The following is an 11,814-nucleotide window of genomic DNA, read 5'->3' as shown; positions in this document are numbered from 1 at the left end:
GCATTTCACAAGTGTTCTCATGTCGTTCTGCCATCGAGTCTCCACAACGAGGGGGAGATTATTCAGGGCCTCCTGGTGGTGACGCTCTCGCCTCCAAACTAATGAAGTGAGTGTGCTTTTCGACACATATTAGCGGTGTCATCAGAAACTAACCCGCGCTAAGTCCCGCCGACCCCGGCGTGTGTTATCCAATTCATACCGACCGTGTGTGCTGCGAGCAGCGCTGAACGAACACCCTGTGAAGAATGCCAACCGGTGGCGCCGCGACCCAGATTAGCACCGACAGGCTGTGTGACTGAGGATCGGGCCTCACACAGAGGAGCTGGAGCTCACGTGGTTGAAATTCAATCGAGTTGTTTGGAAGTGGAAGCGAAGGCTGCTGGTTAAATAACTTGAGCTGCATTCCAAATCGCACTTTTTACTTTGAGTTCATGCTGCAGCGATCCTCACAAAGTACGCACCGTTTCATGCAGTATGCATTGAATTGGGACATACTACTCTCTCATAACATGGCACCTTGAACTTTGACCCTCTTGCTCACATATCTGCTGCGCAAAGGATTGTGGGTACGAATAGCCAGAACAGCATGCTGGCTTGCGAACTGCAAAAATATGTGGTACCACGATGCAGCAATGCCTCCAGCTACTTTGATGCACACAGTGTTATCATGAACAAAATGAAGGCCAGAACAAAGAAAACAGTGATGTCATGAACCGTTGCAGTTTAAAATCTGCTTTATGTTCCACGAAGTAACAAAAACAGAACTCAACATTGTCAGCAAGTTAAAGGGACGGGAATTTAATGTAAATAGTAAAAGGACAATTGTTCTTACTGTTGGTTCTGATTCTATAACTCTTATGTAATAATGTACAAAATAAGCTGTGTGAAAATAATTGTTTTCCTAAAATTGTGAGTTTCCTGGCACAACAAAAGCATGAAGAGCAGCAGCCGATGCTCACTGGGGACCAGCCGGCTTCTATTAAAACAAAGTGAGTCCCAACATCCCACAGGAAAACAAAGGTCGATGAATAGAACACGGAGCTGTGGCTGCTTCAAACAGCACCGTGGCCTCTGAATGCACCACTGTGCTACAAGTTAAGCTGTGTTTTCCCACAGTTCATAGTCCCTCCTCGGTGACTTGCAGGAAGCAGGCTCCTCCTCCTCGTCCGAATCAAACTCCACGTTCTCGTCTCTCACCCACTGGCCGCTCCGGTCCTTCAGCCAGCCGTCACTAAGAAATAGACGAAGCAAGATGAAAGGAGCGCCACCATGCTGGTACAGTTAATATATACTGAGCCTTCCACTAGTGACGACGCACGACGTCAGCCCGACTTACAAAACCACCTGTACCTTTTCAGTTTGAGATAGTGCTCCAGCTCTCTCCTCCTCTGGGCCGTTATAGGCTCCGCCTCCTGTGGTCCTGCACCCGCAGCTTCTTTTATGTCTTCTGATGGATGTGAGCCTTCATCGGCTGCAGGTGACAAAAACATGCCCTCAAGTAGAGCACACTGGGAGCAGGGTTCCCCTCAACACCGTCTGAACATTAAAGATCTCCTCTGGACTTCACCTGCTGAAGGTTTTTGTGATAAACTGTTTGAAACTTCAGATTTCCGACATGCGTTTTCTTGTTCCGATCCCGTTTTGCTGGAAGACTTGCAGCTGATTTCTGAGCCAGTGCTCAGCGGTTCCTTTTCAGATTTCGTGCTTGAAAATAATATTAGATTCACGTTAAAAATTGTGTATTTTTTAAATTATTTGTGGTGCTTTAGATGTATTAAAAAAGCCAACTCGCTCACCTGGTTTTTGTATGGCAGCTGTTATACGGTACGGTCTTCAATAAAGCGTGATGTGTAATCCTCCGTGTTTGTGCCAGTAAAGGAGCGGAACAGGACGGTTCCTAAAAACAAAACAATGCATGTGGAACTGTAGAGAGAGAGCTCAGAGCTCAGAGGTCAGAGGTCAGCTCTACTAAATGCTCCGTCGAGTGTTGTTTATCTTTTCCACAGCAGACAGAATCATGTCATCTGTCAGAGTCATGTGGAGTCACACTGGGGCTAAGAACGGCCTTAAACACAAGACGACAACAACAACAACAACAACAACACGGCTCAACGGTGTCAGTCAGACAAAGACAGACGTTTGTTCAGCTCACTTTGTTCTTCTCCAGTGATGAGTCATCGGCCTGCTGTCTGTTGCATGATCAGACTCGAGTCCCGTCTGTCGTCCCAGAAACAACTTTTCCACACAAACAGCAACACAGTTAGTCACCAACCTGCCGCGTGTCTTCGGCCTGGACGTAGCTTTCGTGGAGCCGTTTTGTCCTTTCATTCTTCAGCCGCGCTTTCTTGCCATAGAATGCTTTTAATCCTGATGCAATGCAACACAACAAAAAAAGAATATTTTTATATGCCACTGATAATCACTTTAAGAACATATAAACAATACATACATCAGATCATCTGCCACATCACTTACGTAGCTGTATTATTCCAACATGGGCAAACTAATAAGCTGGTCCAGCTTTATGCTAGTGACTTGACTCATCAGGAGTTTAATTTATGTTATGCATTCTGGTTATGTTATGCATAAACAGCCTCTTCATTGATTCAGCGTAATAATAAAATGACTGTGACCACTAGTTGGAAATCAGCTATCGCATTAATTCAATGATCAACAGTACATTTCACATTAAGGTTTAGTTTGTTATTCCTTTAAATGATGTGGGGACATCAAGTCCAGTTTTACCATTAGCTGGAAAAGGAGACCTACACCCTTCATTCCACAGAATAGCCTGTGGGATGACGTGAACATGATAAGTAGGAGTGACTTCCGGCGCCTCACCTTCCAGGTGTCTTTTCCCGTTCCTGTGGACCGTCAGCGTATCGACCGTATCAAACACGGGACGGTAAGAGCACACAACGCACGTGTATCTAGAAAAAACAAATAAACAGGCTGAATTTAAACTTAAAGTAGTTTGTTACTGTGCAGAGATTAACAACATAAAGTTACAAGACTATCTACACAAAACACGTCGGTGTGTTTAAGTTCATGTCACCTTCCGTTTCTCATCAGAGCCGCTTCATCTTCCGGTATGAAATTAGACAGAAGATCTGCTACGCGACGTTTCTGAAACACAATTTTATTACAGTTTCAAAAGATGTATCTCTCACACTACAGGTGGCTAATGCAGTTAGCTAGCAGGATGCTAACCATAACAACATGAATAACGTACTGAATATCTTCTACAAAGGCAAATAATAAAGTAAAATGTTACCTGAAGTATGTTTAGCTGACTCTTGTCATCGCCTTCTCTTTTAAAAGACATGATTGTTATGATTGGCAGTCTGAAAACAGATGTCAATAACAGGTTAGCATAGCTGCCTGGTAGCTACTTCCGCCTCTTCTTCTTCTTCTTTGGGTTTTTAACCGGTAGTGGCATTCTCTTTTTAGTTGCATTACTGCCCCCTAGTGTACGTCCACTGTTATCACGTGCTAAATCATGACAGCAATGTTGCGTTCCTGATCGAAAAAGAAAATGGGAAAATATAAAATTCTTGTTTGAAATGTGTGGTTCACCCCAGTTTTTAGATAATAAATTGTTTTGATTTCAGAGTTTGGCAATGAACACCGATTTCTTCTTGTTTCTCTTAATTTAGAGACACATACAACCACGATAATGTATTAATAAGCAAATCCACTTACTATATTCTGCATTCGCTTGGTCAATATATATATATATACAATATGGTACACCGTTTCACGGCCTTGATTTGTGCGGATATTCCGATTATTCATGAATGCAACGCATGTGACGACTCGTGGGACTGACGGAACTCTGGAAGCCATGGTAACTAATGGCAGCCAGTATTCTTATGATGTGAATAACGTGAAAGTTTGAGGTTTTAGGGGGTTTTCGCTCGGTTTTGCCAACTTGGACGCCAAGTGGTCCACGACCATGTCCGGCCTACTTAACGGGAGCCGCACGAGGTCTTACGGGAGTTTGGTCCGGTCTCCGCTTTCTCCGGTTCGACAGAGGCGCGTTGAACACAACATTCAGCCAGAAGACACACTACAAGGCCTGTCCCTGAAGTATGGAGTCTCTGTAAGTATGCACGAGTTAGTGTCTATTTATCTGCTCAGCATTGAATTTAGGCCTTAACACCTGACATTGGACATATATGATGTTGTAATATCCTGCCTCCTAATGGGATAATAATAATAATAACTTTATTTATATAAAAACATAGTTTATAAAGTGCTTTGACCGACAAAAGCAGCAAAAACAAGGAAATAATAAGCTCAGTGAGACAGTTTATACAATAAAAATAAACTAATAAATAAATACAATTTTATATATATATATATATATATATATATATATATATATATATATATATATATATATATATATATATATTTTTTTTTTTTTTTTTGTAAAATAATTTAGTAAAATCAACAAATACAAATAAAACAGAAAAGCGACGACATCTCTAAAAATGTGTTTTAAGAAGTGATTTAAAAGATATGCATGATTTACTATATTCTGATATTCGTAATTAACATTTAATGTCGTTTTAACTACTATATGTGCTACATGTATTCTTGCTGTCTTTCTTTTAAATGTTTTATTGTGGTTCAGTGAAATTAAATCCATGATTATGATTCAATTAAATTGTGTATTACATTCTTTAGCAATCTGCATGAATTAATTGGAGTGCTGTATTTTTTACGTGATACTTTAGTCATGTTTGGAACTGATGATGTCACTTTTTTTCCTTTTTTTTTACAGATGGAGCAAATCAAAAGAGCCAACCGGCTGTACACCAACGAGTCGATATTCCTGAAGAAGTCCCTGTGGATCCCCGTGCCGTCAGACCCGGACCAGCACGGTAACTGGGTGCATTTGGTTGGAGAGGACCGCGAAGCAGACGGCTCCGGGCTCACGGGGAGCTCCTCTGAGAGGAAGCAGAAAGACGACAAAGACGGCGCGTCAGACCTCACCACGGTGGATTTCTTTAAACGGCTGGACGGCTTGATAAGTCAGTCCAAGCACGCTGCCGTCAAAGGATGCCAGGACGCAGAGAAAAGGTAGTTCTGCCCGGCCCTCGCTGCTTACCTGTTGTTTATTTAATGTATTCATGTAACTTCTAAACACACACCTGCTGCTGCAGGCTGTGGTGCAAGTCAAACACTGAACACACCCTTCCATCGCCCTCTGCCTCGTCATCGCTATGAACCACTTCCAGCACTTTAGCAGACACATTGTGCGACTGAAAAATATAAACGTTCCATATGAGCGTAATTTACAGGAGACCTGTTTTGATATTTAAGCAGGATTCATACTTGCTCTGTTAAAATATAATCGACAAGCTGGCAAAGCTGAACGCAGGCTGACTGTGTGAATCACGTCGGTCCTCGGACTTCTTCTCATCTTCTTCTCCTCCGCTCATTCTTCACAGGGTTGCGGCCATAGAAGCAGCTTGCACCAGCGGGACGTCGGACTGGCGGCCGGTTAAAAGGTCGCAGAGCGTCGTTTTCTCTTCCAGAGCACAGCTGCAGCAGCAGCAGGCGTCGCATGTCGCGGTGCCTCTGACCATCACCAAACTCACAAAGACACTGAGAGACAGGGAGGACGAGATCTTCCAGCTGTGACATGTTGTTCCCGCTGTCTCTCGCTCTCTCTCTGATCATTAAAGGAAACTCTCAGAAAGCCACGTCTCAGGGTTCAGCCGGATAGTTGAGCATCGCAGACAAAGGAAGAGTCTCCAGTGATCCTGCTGCCGTATGGACGTTTCCTTTCGTGCAGCCATATCTTGTAGACCTTTATATTATGGGAAGTTACACGGTCTTTTAAAGCGAATGATGCTCTTATGTAGCCTTCTCATTCATTTGTTGACGGTAGATCAGGGGTCTCCAGCAAGTAGCTCTACTGTTTGAGTGGCTTGCTGAAGGTTGAAAGATGATTCAACGCTTTTCTGACGCTACATGATGATACTCTGCTGCTTTCATTTCTTCAAATTAGCTGTCAGAAGTAAAAAGGTTGAGATTGTAGCTCATGAAGAGCTTCATATGGCCTCGTAGCCGTGTTTGGCTTTGTTTTCACGAGCGAGTGTGAACTGTAAGAGTCACAGGCTGGTTCAGTCACACGACTCTTCATACGGTCCGAGTGTGACGCTATACCTCACAGCCCGGTGCTGCTGAAGCCTTTCAGCCGAGGCAGGAATATGAATCCTGCTCACTGAAATATTAAGAGCACAGAGTTCTTTGTTACTGCTGGAGAATGTAAAACGCAGATGAAGCTGAAGTAAGAAAAGTCCTTTAGAGCATATTTTGAGAAAAATCTTTATTTATGTGCTTTCTTATTTTATAGTTTCGTTTTAGTTTTGTATAGTTCATTTCAGAATGTAAGAAATGTTTTGATCCCGTGTTTAGTACGTGTGTGTGTGTGTGTGTGTGTGTGTGTGTGTGTGTGTGTGTACAAACTGTTGACTCTGAAAAGCACTTGATATTTCAAAACATCTTTCTGTAACTTTATGGTTTAACTTTCCTCCTCGTTATCGCTCAAACAAATAAGAAAATATAGAAGCAGTTTAAACGCTAAGTTATATTTGGTGGAGTGTGTTGATTTTCATTGTCTTTTTTAATGTAAAACATTAAACCAAAGAATAACACCCGTCTTAATCTCAGCCATTGTCTGTTCAGAAAAACACAAATTATAGGATTAACATTGAAGCTCGTTCAGTCAACACCGTTTTAAGAGTCCAGTGTTTTTTGTTCATGCTTCTAAAACATGTGTTGTTCGTCTGCTGTGGCGGTCATGTTCTTTATTATGGGCTGCATCGTCATATGACGCCTCAGTGAGCACGCTGAGCTGCGTCTGGACCACCAGAGGGCAGCAGTGCAGCGCTACAGAGGCGTCGCTCCCAGGCTGCTCTCTCTATGCAGACACAACATCAGTAGTTCAGAATGAAACATGTCAAGTGCTCAAGTATTTACATTAGATGACTATTCATAATCTAATACAACAGCTGATGTAGAATAAACCGGTTTGTATTCAAGTTTGGTTTCTGTGACCTTTGTCTGAATAGACAACATTACAACTATACACGATATATATATATATCTCCTATAAAAACGTGAGGAATGAGTCCACCAGCTGTGTTTGTATCCCACATGTTCTTTAAGAACAGTGTGGCGGCGGCTTTGTTCTTAGATCACTTGTCTCGCGTTGCCAGTCCTCAGCAGCATTAAGACAGTCTTGGATGCTTATATGCCCGTTGATCTCCCAGTGACTTTTTTAAAAACTGTTTCTAGGTCATATTGTCCCCTCCTCCACCAGTTTGTTGAGTCCTTTGCAGATCCTGGTGAGGTTGGGTCTGAAGGCGCCGCCGGGCTCGTACAGCTTGGTCAGGAGCTCCGGGTCCGAGTAATGGTTGAAGACGTGGTTGATGCGGCCGTGGGATTTGGTGGTGAGGTGGGTGTTGACCAGCTTCAGCAGCAGATCCCTGCAGCTGGTCAGGAGTTCTTCCATCACGGCTTTGTCAAAGGTAAAGTCCACCTGCAGCAGTCGGGGGGGAAACGAAATGTAAGAACGGTATTAGTACGAGGTTCATCTCTGAGATCTGTATTTGACAAAGGACGTCATCGGAAAGGGGATTCGTAACTGTGCGACGGATGGATGTATATATATATATATATAAGTTTTCCTGGCGGTTTTTAGACATAAAAGTTTAAATATTCTAAACTGTTTTGCACCAGGTGTGAAGTCGCACCATTCGCCAATGTCACACTTGGCCCAGCCAATCAACCAAGAGGCGGGCTTTGTTACTTTACCATTCACTTCCGGTGTTGATCCGGTAGATGGGGTAGGGGCTAGCTAGCTAGTTAGCTAGCTAGCTCTTGGGGGCTGTGAGAGAGTTTGTGAGAGGGAAGGAGGAATTCATATCTCATGTGATGATGGTTTCATGTAGACTATAGTTATTTTGGTGACACCCATCGGTTTGTGGTCGGATGTTTTGAAACCTTGAGTTCAGCGATTTCGCCATCACCAACTTGGATTACGGCCGTTGCCATGTTGTTTTTGTTTCACAATCAAATAACATGGCATTAAGTAATTGTTTGCATAGTTAGTGACTCTTGAATACAGAATAGAAAGACTATATTTTAAATGACTTGGTTGTCCTTACCCCGCTGTGATTTATCTATTTATTGTCGGATTCATTTAAATTCATTTCATGTGGAAAACGCACCTCGTAGAAGCTGATGGCCGTCATGGCCCCCTGGTGCAGCTTCTTCTTGAAATCCGTGGCCACTCCCAGCTCCTCCGTGCTGAAACGGTTGTTCCTGAACAGCAGGCCGATCTTCACGGCGATCTTGATCAGGTCTTTGATCACCTTCTGGGCCTCCGGCTTGTTACCCGAGTACTCCTTGGAGACGCGGTACAGGTCGTCCAGGATCTCGCTGGTGGTGTCGTCGATGAACATTTGGACGGAGCTCTTGGTGGCCATGGAGCTGAGGATCTTCTTCTGCGCCCTCAAGGCCATGTCCTTGGAGCTGAAGGCGTCCATGGTTGCCTGAACTGTGAGGGAGAGGAAAAAAACATTTTTCAAGTTGTGTCCAGAGACAGTTTGGCGATTTAAAACTAAAGTGCTAAATGTAGCAAATTAGTAGTTTCAAACATTATGACTGAAGAAGACCATAAAGTTGTTCTTTATACTACAAGTGTCGCTGGTGTTTTCTTCTCCATGCACCTTGGAACTAGGTGAAGTTGCACCAGAAACCCCCACCACGCTATTAGAAAACTGCACTTAAAATAAAGAAAAATGAAACATTTGCTGGTTCAGCTTTTCTCTCAGAGGATTCTAAGAGCTCACTGGTGCGGATGATGTTTCACCCAACATTTAGAAGTTGCCTCTTTCTGCAGTTTATTTTTCCACTGCATGAATACAAAAGTGCTCCATGTGAGAGGAGAGTCCCCGCGCAACCAAAAATAATGACGATATATATATAGACGCAGTCTTAAAAAGAAGTTGCTGGTTGCTGCTCTTTCGCTGGCAGACAGCGAGCAGCTCCAGTGGAGGTTAAGTGCTGCGTTCAAGGCCAAACCGTTTGTTGTTGTGGAGGCTCGACACACATGTTCACCTCTCTGATCCACATGTCCCACATGATCTGGGGATTTGAAAAGCGGCGAACCCTCCAGTCATTACTTCGACTCTCTAACCTTCAGATTGCCACCTGTCCAGACACCTCTCACACACAAGCACATAATCAGTGACGCGATTAACAGACGAAGCTCAAATATTTGTTCATTTATGGAACTAAAAGTGCTGGTTGAGTTATTTACTAAACGCTATAAAATATACAGTGCATTGTGTCGATTGGAAAACACTGCTTTTTCTGTAACTTTTAGTTCCAGCTTGTTTGTTTTTGTATCTGCCGTGAACACATGATGCCAAAAGGGAAAAGCACACAACGCAAGAGACTCCACAGAGACGTTTAATGCATCCACCGAGACTTTAACCACACCTAGCATCCATCACAGAGAAGCCCCCCGCGGGAGGTCATCAGCATGCACGCTGCAGGCAATGACACAGCTACAAAATCCACTGTTTATCTTCCACTGTCAACACAGTTAGAATTAATTCCTTTTTAATTGTGCTTAATCCCCCCCCCCCCCCCCCCCATCCTAATCTCTAACATAAATGCAGACAGGTTCTGAGTGGATCATTCAGAGGAAAACTACATTTACCTTTGATTTAGTTGAGAGAATTGGAGAGGAAAATAAAGGCTGAAAGGATCAGAGTAACATGACTCTGACAATGCATGAAGCAAATACGTGTCCTTGTGGAGTACTTAGTACTTGTTGTACCTCCAATCCCACATAAAGAACAATGCATGTCTTATTTTAAATTCTTGACTCCCACTGCTCCTCAGTCTAAGACGTACAGTATCTCTCGCATGCATCAGTGCCACTGAGACTTCCGTGTATCCTCTCCCACTTCCTGTGTGATCTGGCCTCATTTCTATAGACCCGGAGTGTTCAAACAGTTTGCTGAGCACTTTTTCAGCTGTAACTTTCAGTGCACTAAATCCCACTTCTGGCCTGTGTGGACAAGTGTAGTGAGAGGAGCATGGAAGGCTGCATAGCTGAGGCAGGTCCATGCCTGCTGATCCCAGATTGCATCAGTGGCGGGGGGGCAGGAACATAAAAGGAGCACCCTGAACCCGATGGAGTGCTGCAGAGATGACGCGGTTTATTTTTTTTGTAGGCCGACCCTGAAGTTTAGCATCACGCTGGTTCCCTCGATTAAAGAGATAACGGGGTGTTTGCACTGGATTTAACAATCGGCTTTGTGGTGTTCTTTAATTCATGATGCTTAAGTGTTTTGTTCAGAAAGATGATCTTCACAAATGAACACGAGAGTTTTAAAGTGTGACTACAAGCAGCCAGAAGTAAAACGCTAACGTTGTAGGCTATAAACAAACTTGGCGTGAACGAGGCAACTGGGGTTTAGGACTCATTCCTGCCTTCATAACCGGCTCAGGGTTTGCCTTTAGGTAAAAAAACAAACAGTTGCTCTGTTATTGAAATGCATTAGCAGCATATTGTCCATAAGCCATCAGCTAAATGACGGCCTAATGGTTGCGTTAATGCGTTTCTCCCGTGCTTGTTAATATTGTCGATGATTCACTGTCAGCGATGTGAGCAAACGACTCCGCCGATAAACGAGAAAGTGATCCGCTCGAATTAACGATCATATCATGCAAATACGCAGCGCTTCCCCCCCCGTCCCCGATGTGCAAACCCCGATTCCCAGCATGCAACATCCATAATAAGCAAACATTCACTTTATTTTTTTTTAATAGGATATCTCACCAGGTTTCATTCTACAGCCATTCATTCTGAACAAGTGTCACGACTTCTAACAGCTCTCCCTCTGTTGCCAAAGCTTCGGCTTCCCCGTGGGGAATTAAAGAACATTCATTAGATTAATTTCCCTGAACGGTGATGATGGAAGTGGGAGCAGCGTGATAGCTGTTTCAGATTCATGCTTCAATCTCATTTATTTTTGCTAAAAAAAGACGACTTGATTTGAGGGACGTGCCCACGGTGAGATGTGACTCCTCGGCTGGAGAACACTGTCTGCTTTGGCTTCTTCTTTCTTTCGTGCTCCTACATTGTTTGTTTTATGCAGATCCATCAGAAGATTGAAGGCCGTTTGACGAGAGCCTTGAAACCGTTCGGTGTCGCGGCAGCACATCGCCATGAAACCACTTTGGCGTAATGGGTGTCGTTCAGTCGGTCACCTCGAGGGCGCTTTGGATTGCTGAGCATCACTTTTCTGGTGCAGATGGATTGAAGAGGGCTTTTAAGCGTCGCTTTTGTCGTTGGCATCCACCGGGGAGTGACTGCATTACATGTTCAAGTGTTTGTCTCCCCCCCCTCCCCCCCTTATGCCCACTGGAGTCGACAAGCACCCGTATACTGAGTGAGATGCGACACTGTCAGAGGGGCAAAATGAAAAATAACAGAGGTGGAACTATCCGTAAACAGCCAGGCCGGGGAGGAGTCCTTAAACTCTAGGTTAATGGACAGTCAGAGAGAGGGGAGAGTGCTGATTGGTGGAGCCATCCGGGAAAGCAGGAGAGGTAAATATTTAGCATTCCTCAGATGACTCCAGCATTGAGCCTCAGCGTTTTCGGGAACATGTGTGAACATGTGCGTGTGGACGTGCTCTTTTAGAGTAAAAAGTGGTTTCCGGTTGTTTTTTTGCGTCCAGGTGTTCTTGAGACTTCTTGGCATGTGTGTTTGTG

General features: G+C 43.9%; 3 protein-coding genes across 3 annotated transcripts in view; 1 reads left to right on the top strand and 2 right to left on the bottom strand.

Annotated features, from left to right (window-relative positions):
- Positions 1-797: 797 nt before the first annotated feature.
- On the bottom strand, positions 798-3,948 carry scnm1 (sodium channel modifier 1). The gene is made up of 8 exons (XM_079165074.1): positions 3,275-3,948; positions 3,056-3,126; positions 2,842-2,930; positions 2,273-2,367; positions 1,797-1,897; positions 1,568-1,704; positions 1,351-1,471; positions 798-1,231 (listed from the first exon to the last, which is right to left on the bottom strand). Exons 1-8 carry the CDS (start codon positions 3,323-3,325, stop codon positions 1,096-1,098), a joined length of 801 nt encoding a protein of 266 aa, XP_079021200.1. The 5' UTR covers positions 3,326-3,948; the 3' UTR covers positions 798-1,095.
- lysmd1 (LysM, putative peptidoglycan-binding, domain containing 1) lies at positions 2,867-6,471 on the top strand. Its single transcript, XM_079165075.1, has 4 exons — positions 2,867-2,905; positions 3,907-4,102; positions 4,790-5,088; positions 5,460-6,471. Exons 2-4 carry the CDS (start codon positions 3,956-3,958, stop codon positions 5,650-5,652), a joined length of 639 nt encoding a protein of 212 aa, XP_079021201.1. The 5' UTR covers positions 2,867-2,905; positions 3,907-3,955; the 3' UTR covers positions 5,653-6,471.
- tnfaip8l2b (tumor necrosis factor, alpha-induced protein 8-like 2b) overlaps positions 5,687-11,814 on the bottom strand; it is a 7,729-nt gene continuing 1,601 nt past the window's right edge. Inside the window, exons 2-3 of the mRNA XM_079165076.1 lie at positions 8,250-8,578; positions 5,687-7,558 (exon numbers count right to left, since the gene is read on the bottom strand). Of these exons, the coding sequence (XP_079021202.1) occupies positions 7,316-7,558; positions 8,250-8,567 (561 nt within the window). The 5' untranslated portion in view covers positions 8,568-8,578 and the 3' untranslated portion in view covers positions 5,687-7,315. The remainder of the gene's footprint in view (positions 7,559-8,249; positions 8,579-11,814) is intronic.

Source organism: Pholis gunnellus (assembly GCF_910591455.1).
Source record: "Pholis gunnellus genome assembly, chromosome: 8".
NCBI classification, from domain to species: domain Eukaryota; kingdom Metazoa; phylum Chordata; class Actinopteri; order Perciformes; family Pholidae; genus Pholis; species Pholis gunnellus.
The sequence above is the reverse complement of the archived record's forward strand: the minus strand, read 5'-3'. Positions and strand labels throughout refer to the sequence as shown.

Excerpts from the sequence above, each read along its gene's own strand:
- scnm1 (XM_079165074.1), bottom strand. The coding sequence starts at position 3,325 with ATGTCTTTTAAAAGAGAAGGCGATGACAAGAGTCAGCTAAACATACTT. Across the intron at positions 3,127-3,274 it reads GTCAGCTAAACATACTTCAG|AAACGTCGCGTAGCAGATCT; the intron begins GTAACATTTTAC and ends ATTGTGTTTCAG. Across the intron at positions 1,898-2,272 it reads AGGCCGAAGACACGCGGCAG|GAACCGTCCTGTTCCGCTCC; the intron begins GTTGGTGACTAA and ends TTTTGTTTTTAG.
- lysmd1 (XM_079165075.1), top strand. The coding sequence starts at position 3,956 with ATGTCCGGCCTACTTAACGGGAGCCGCACGAGGTCTTACGGGAGTTTG. Across the intron at positions 4,103-4,789 it reads CCCTGAAGTATGGAGTCTCT|ATGGAGCAAATCAAAAGAGC; the intron begins GTAAGTATGCAC and ends TTTTTTTTACAG. Across the intron at positions 5,089-5,459 it reads TGCCAGGACGCAGAGAAAAG|GGTTGCGGCCATAGAAGCAG; the intron begins GTAGTTCTGCCC and ends CATTCTTCACAG.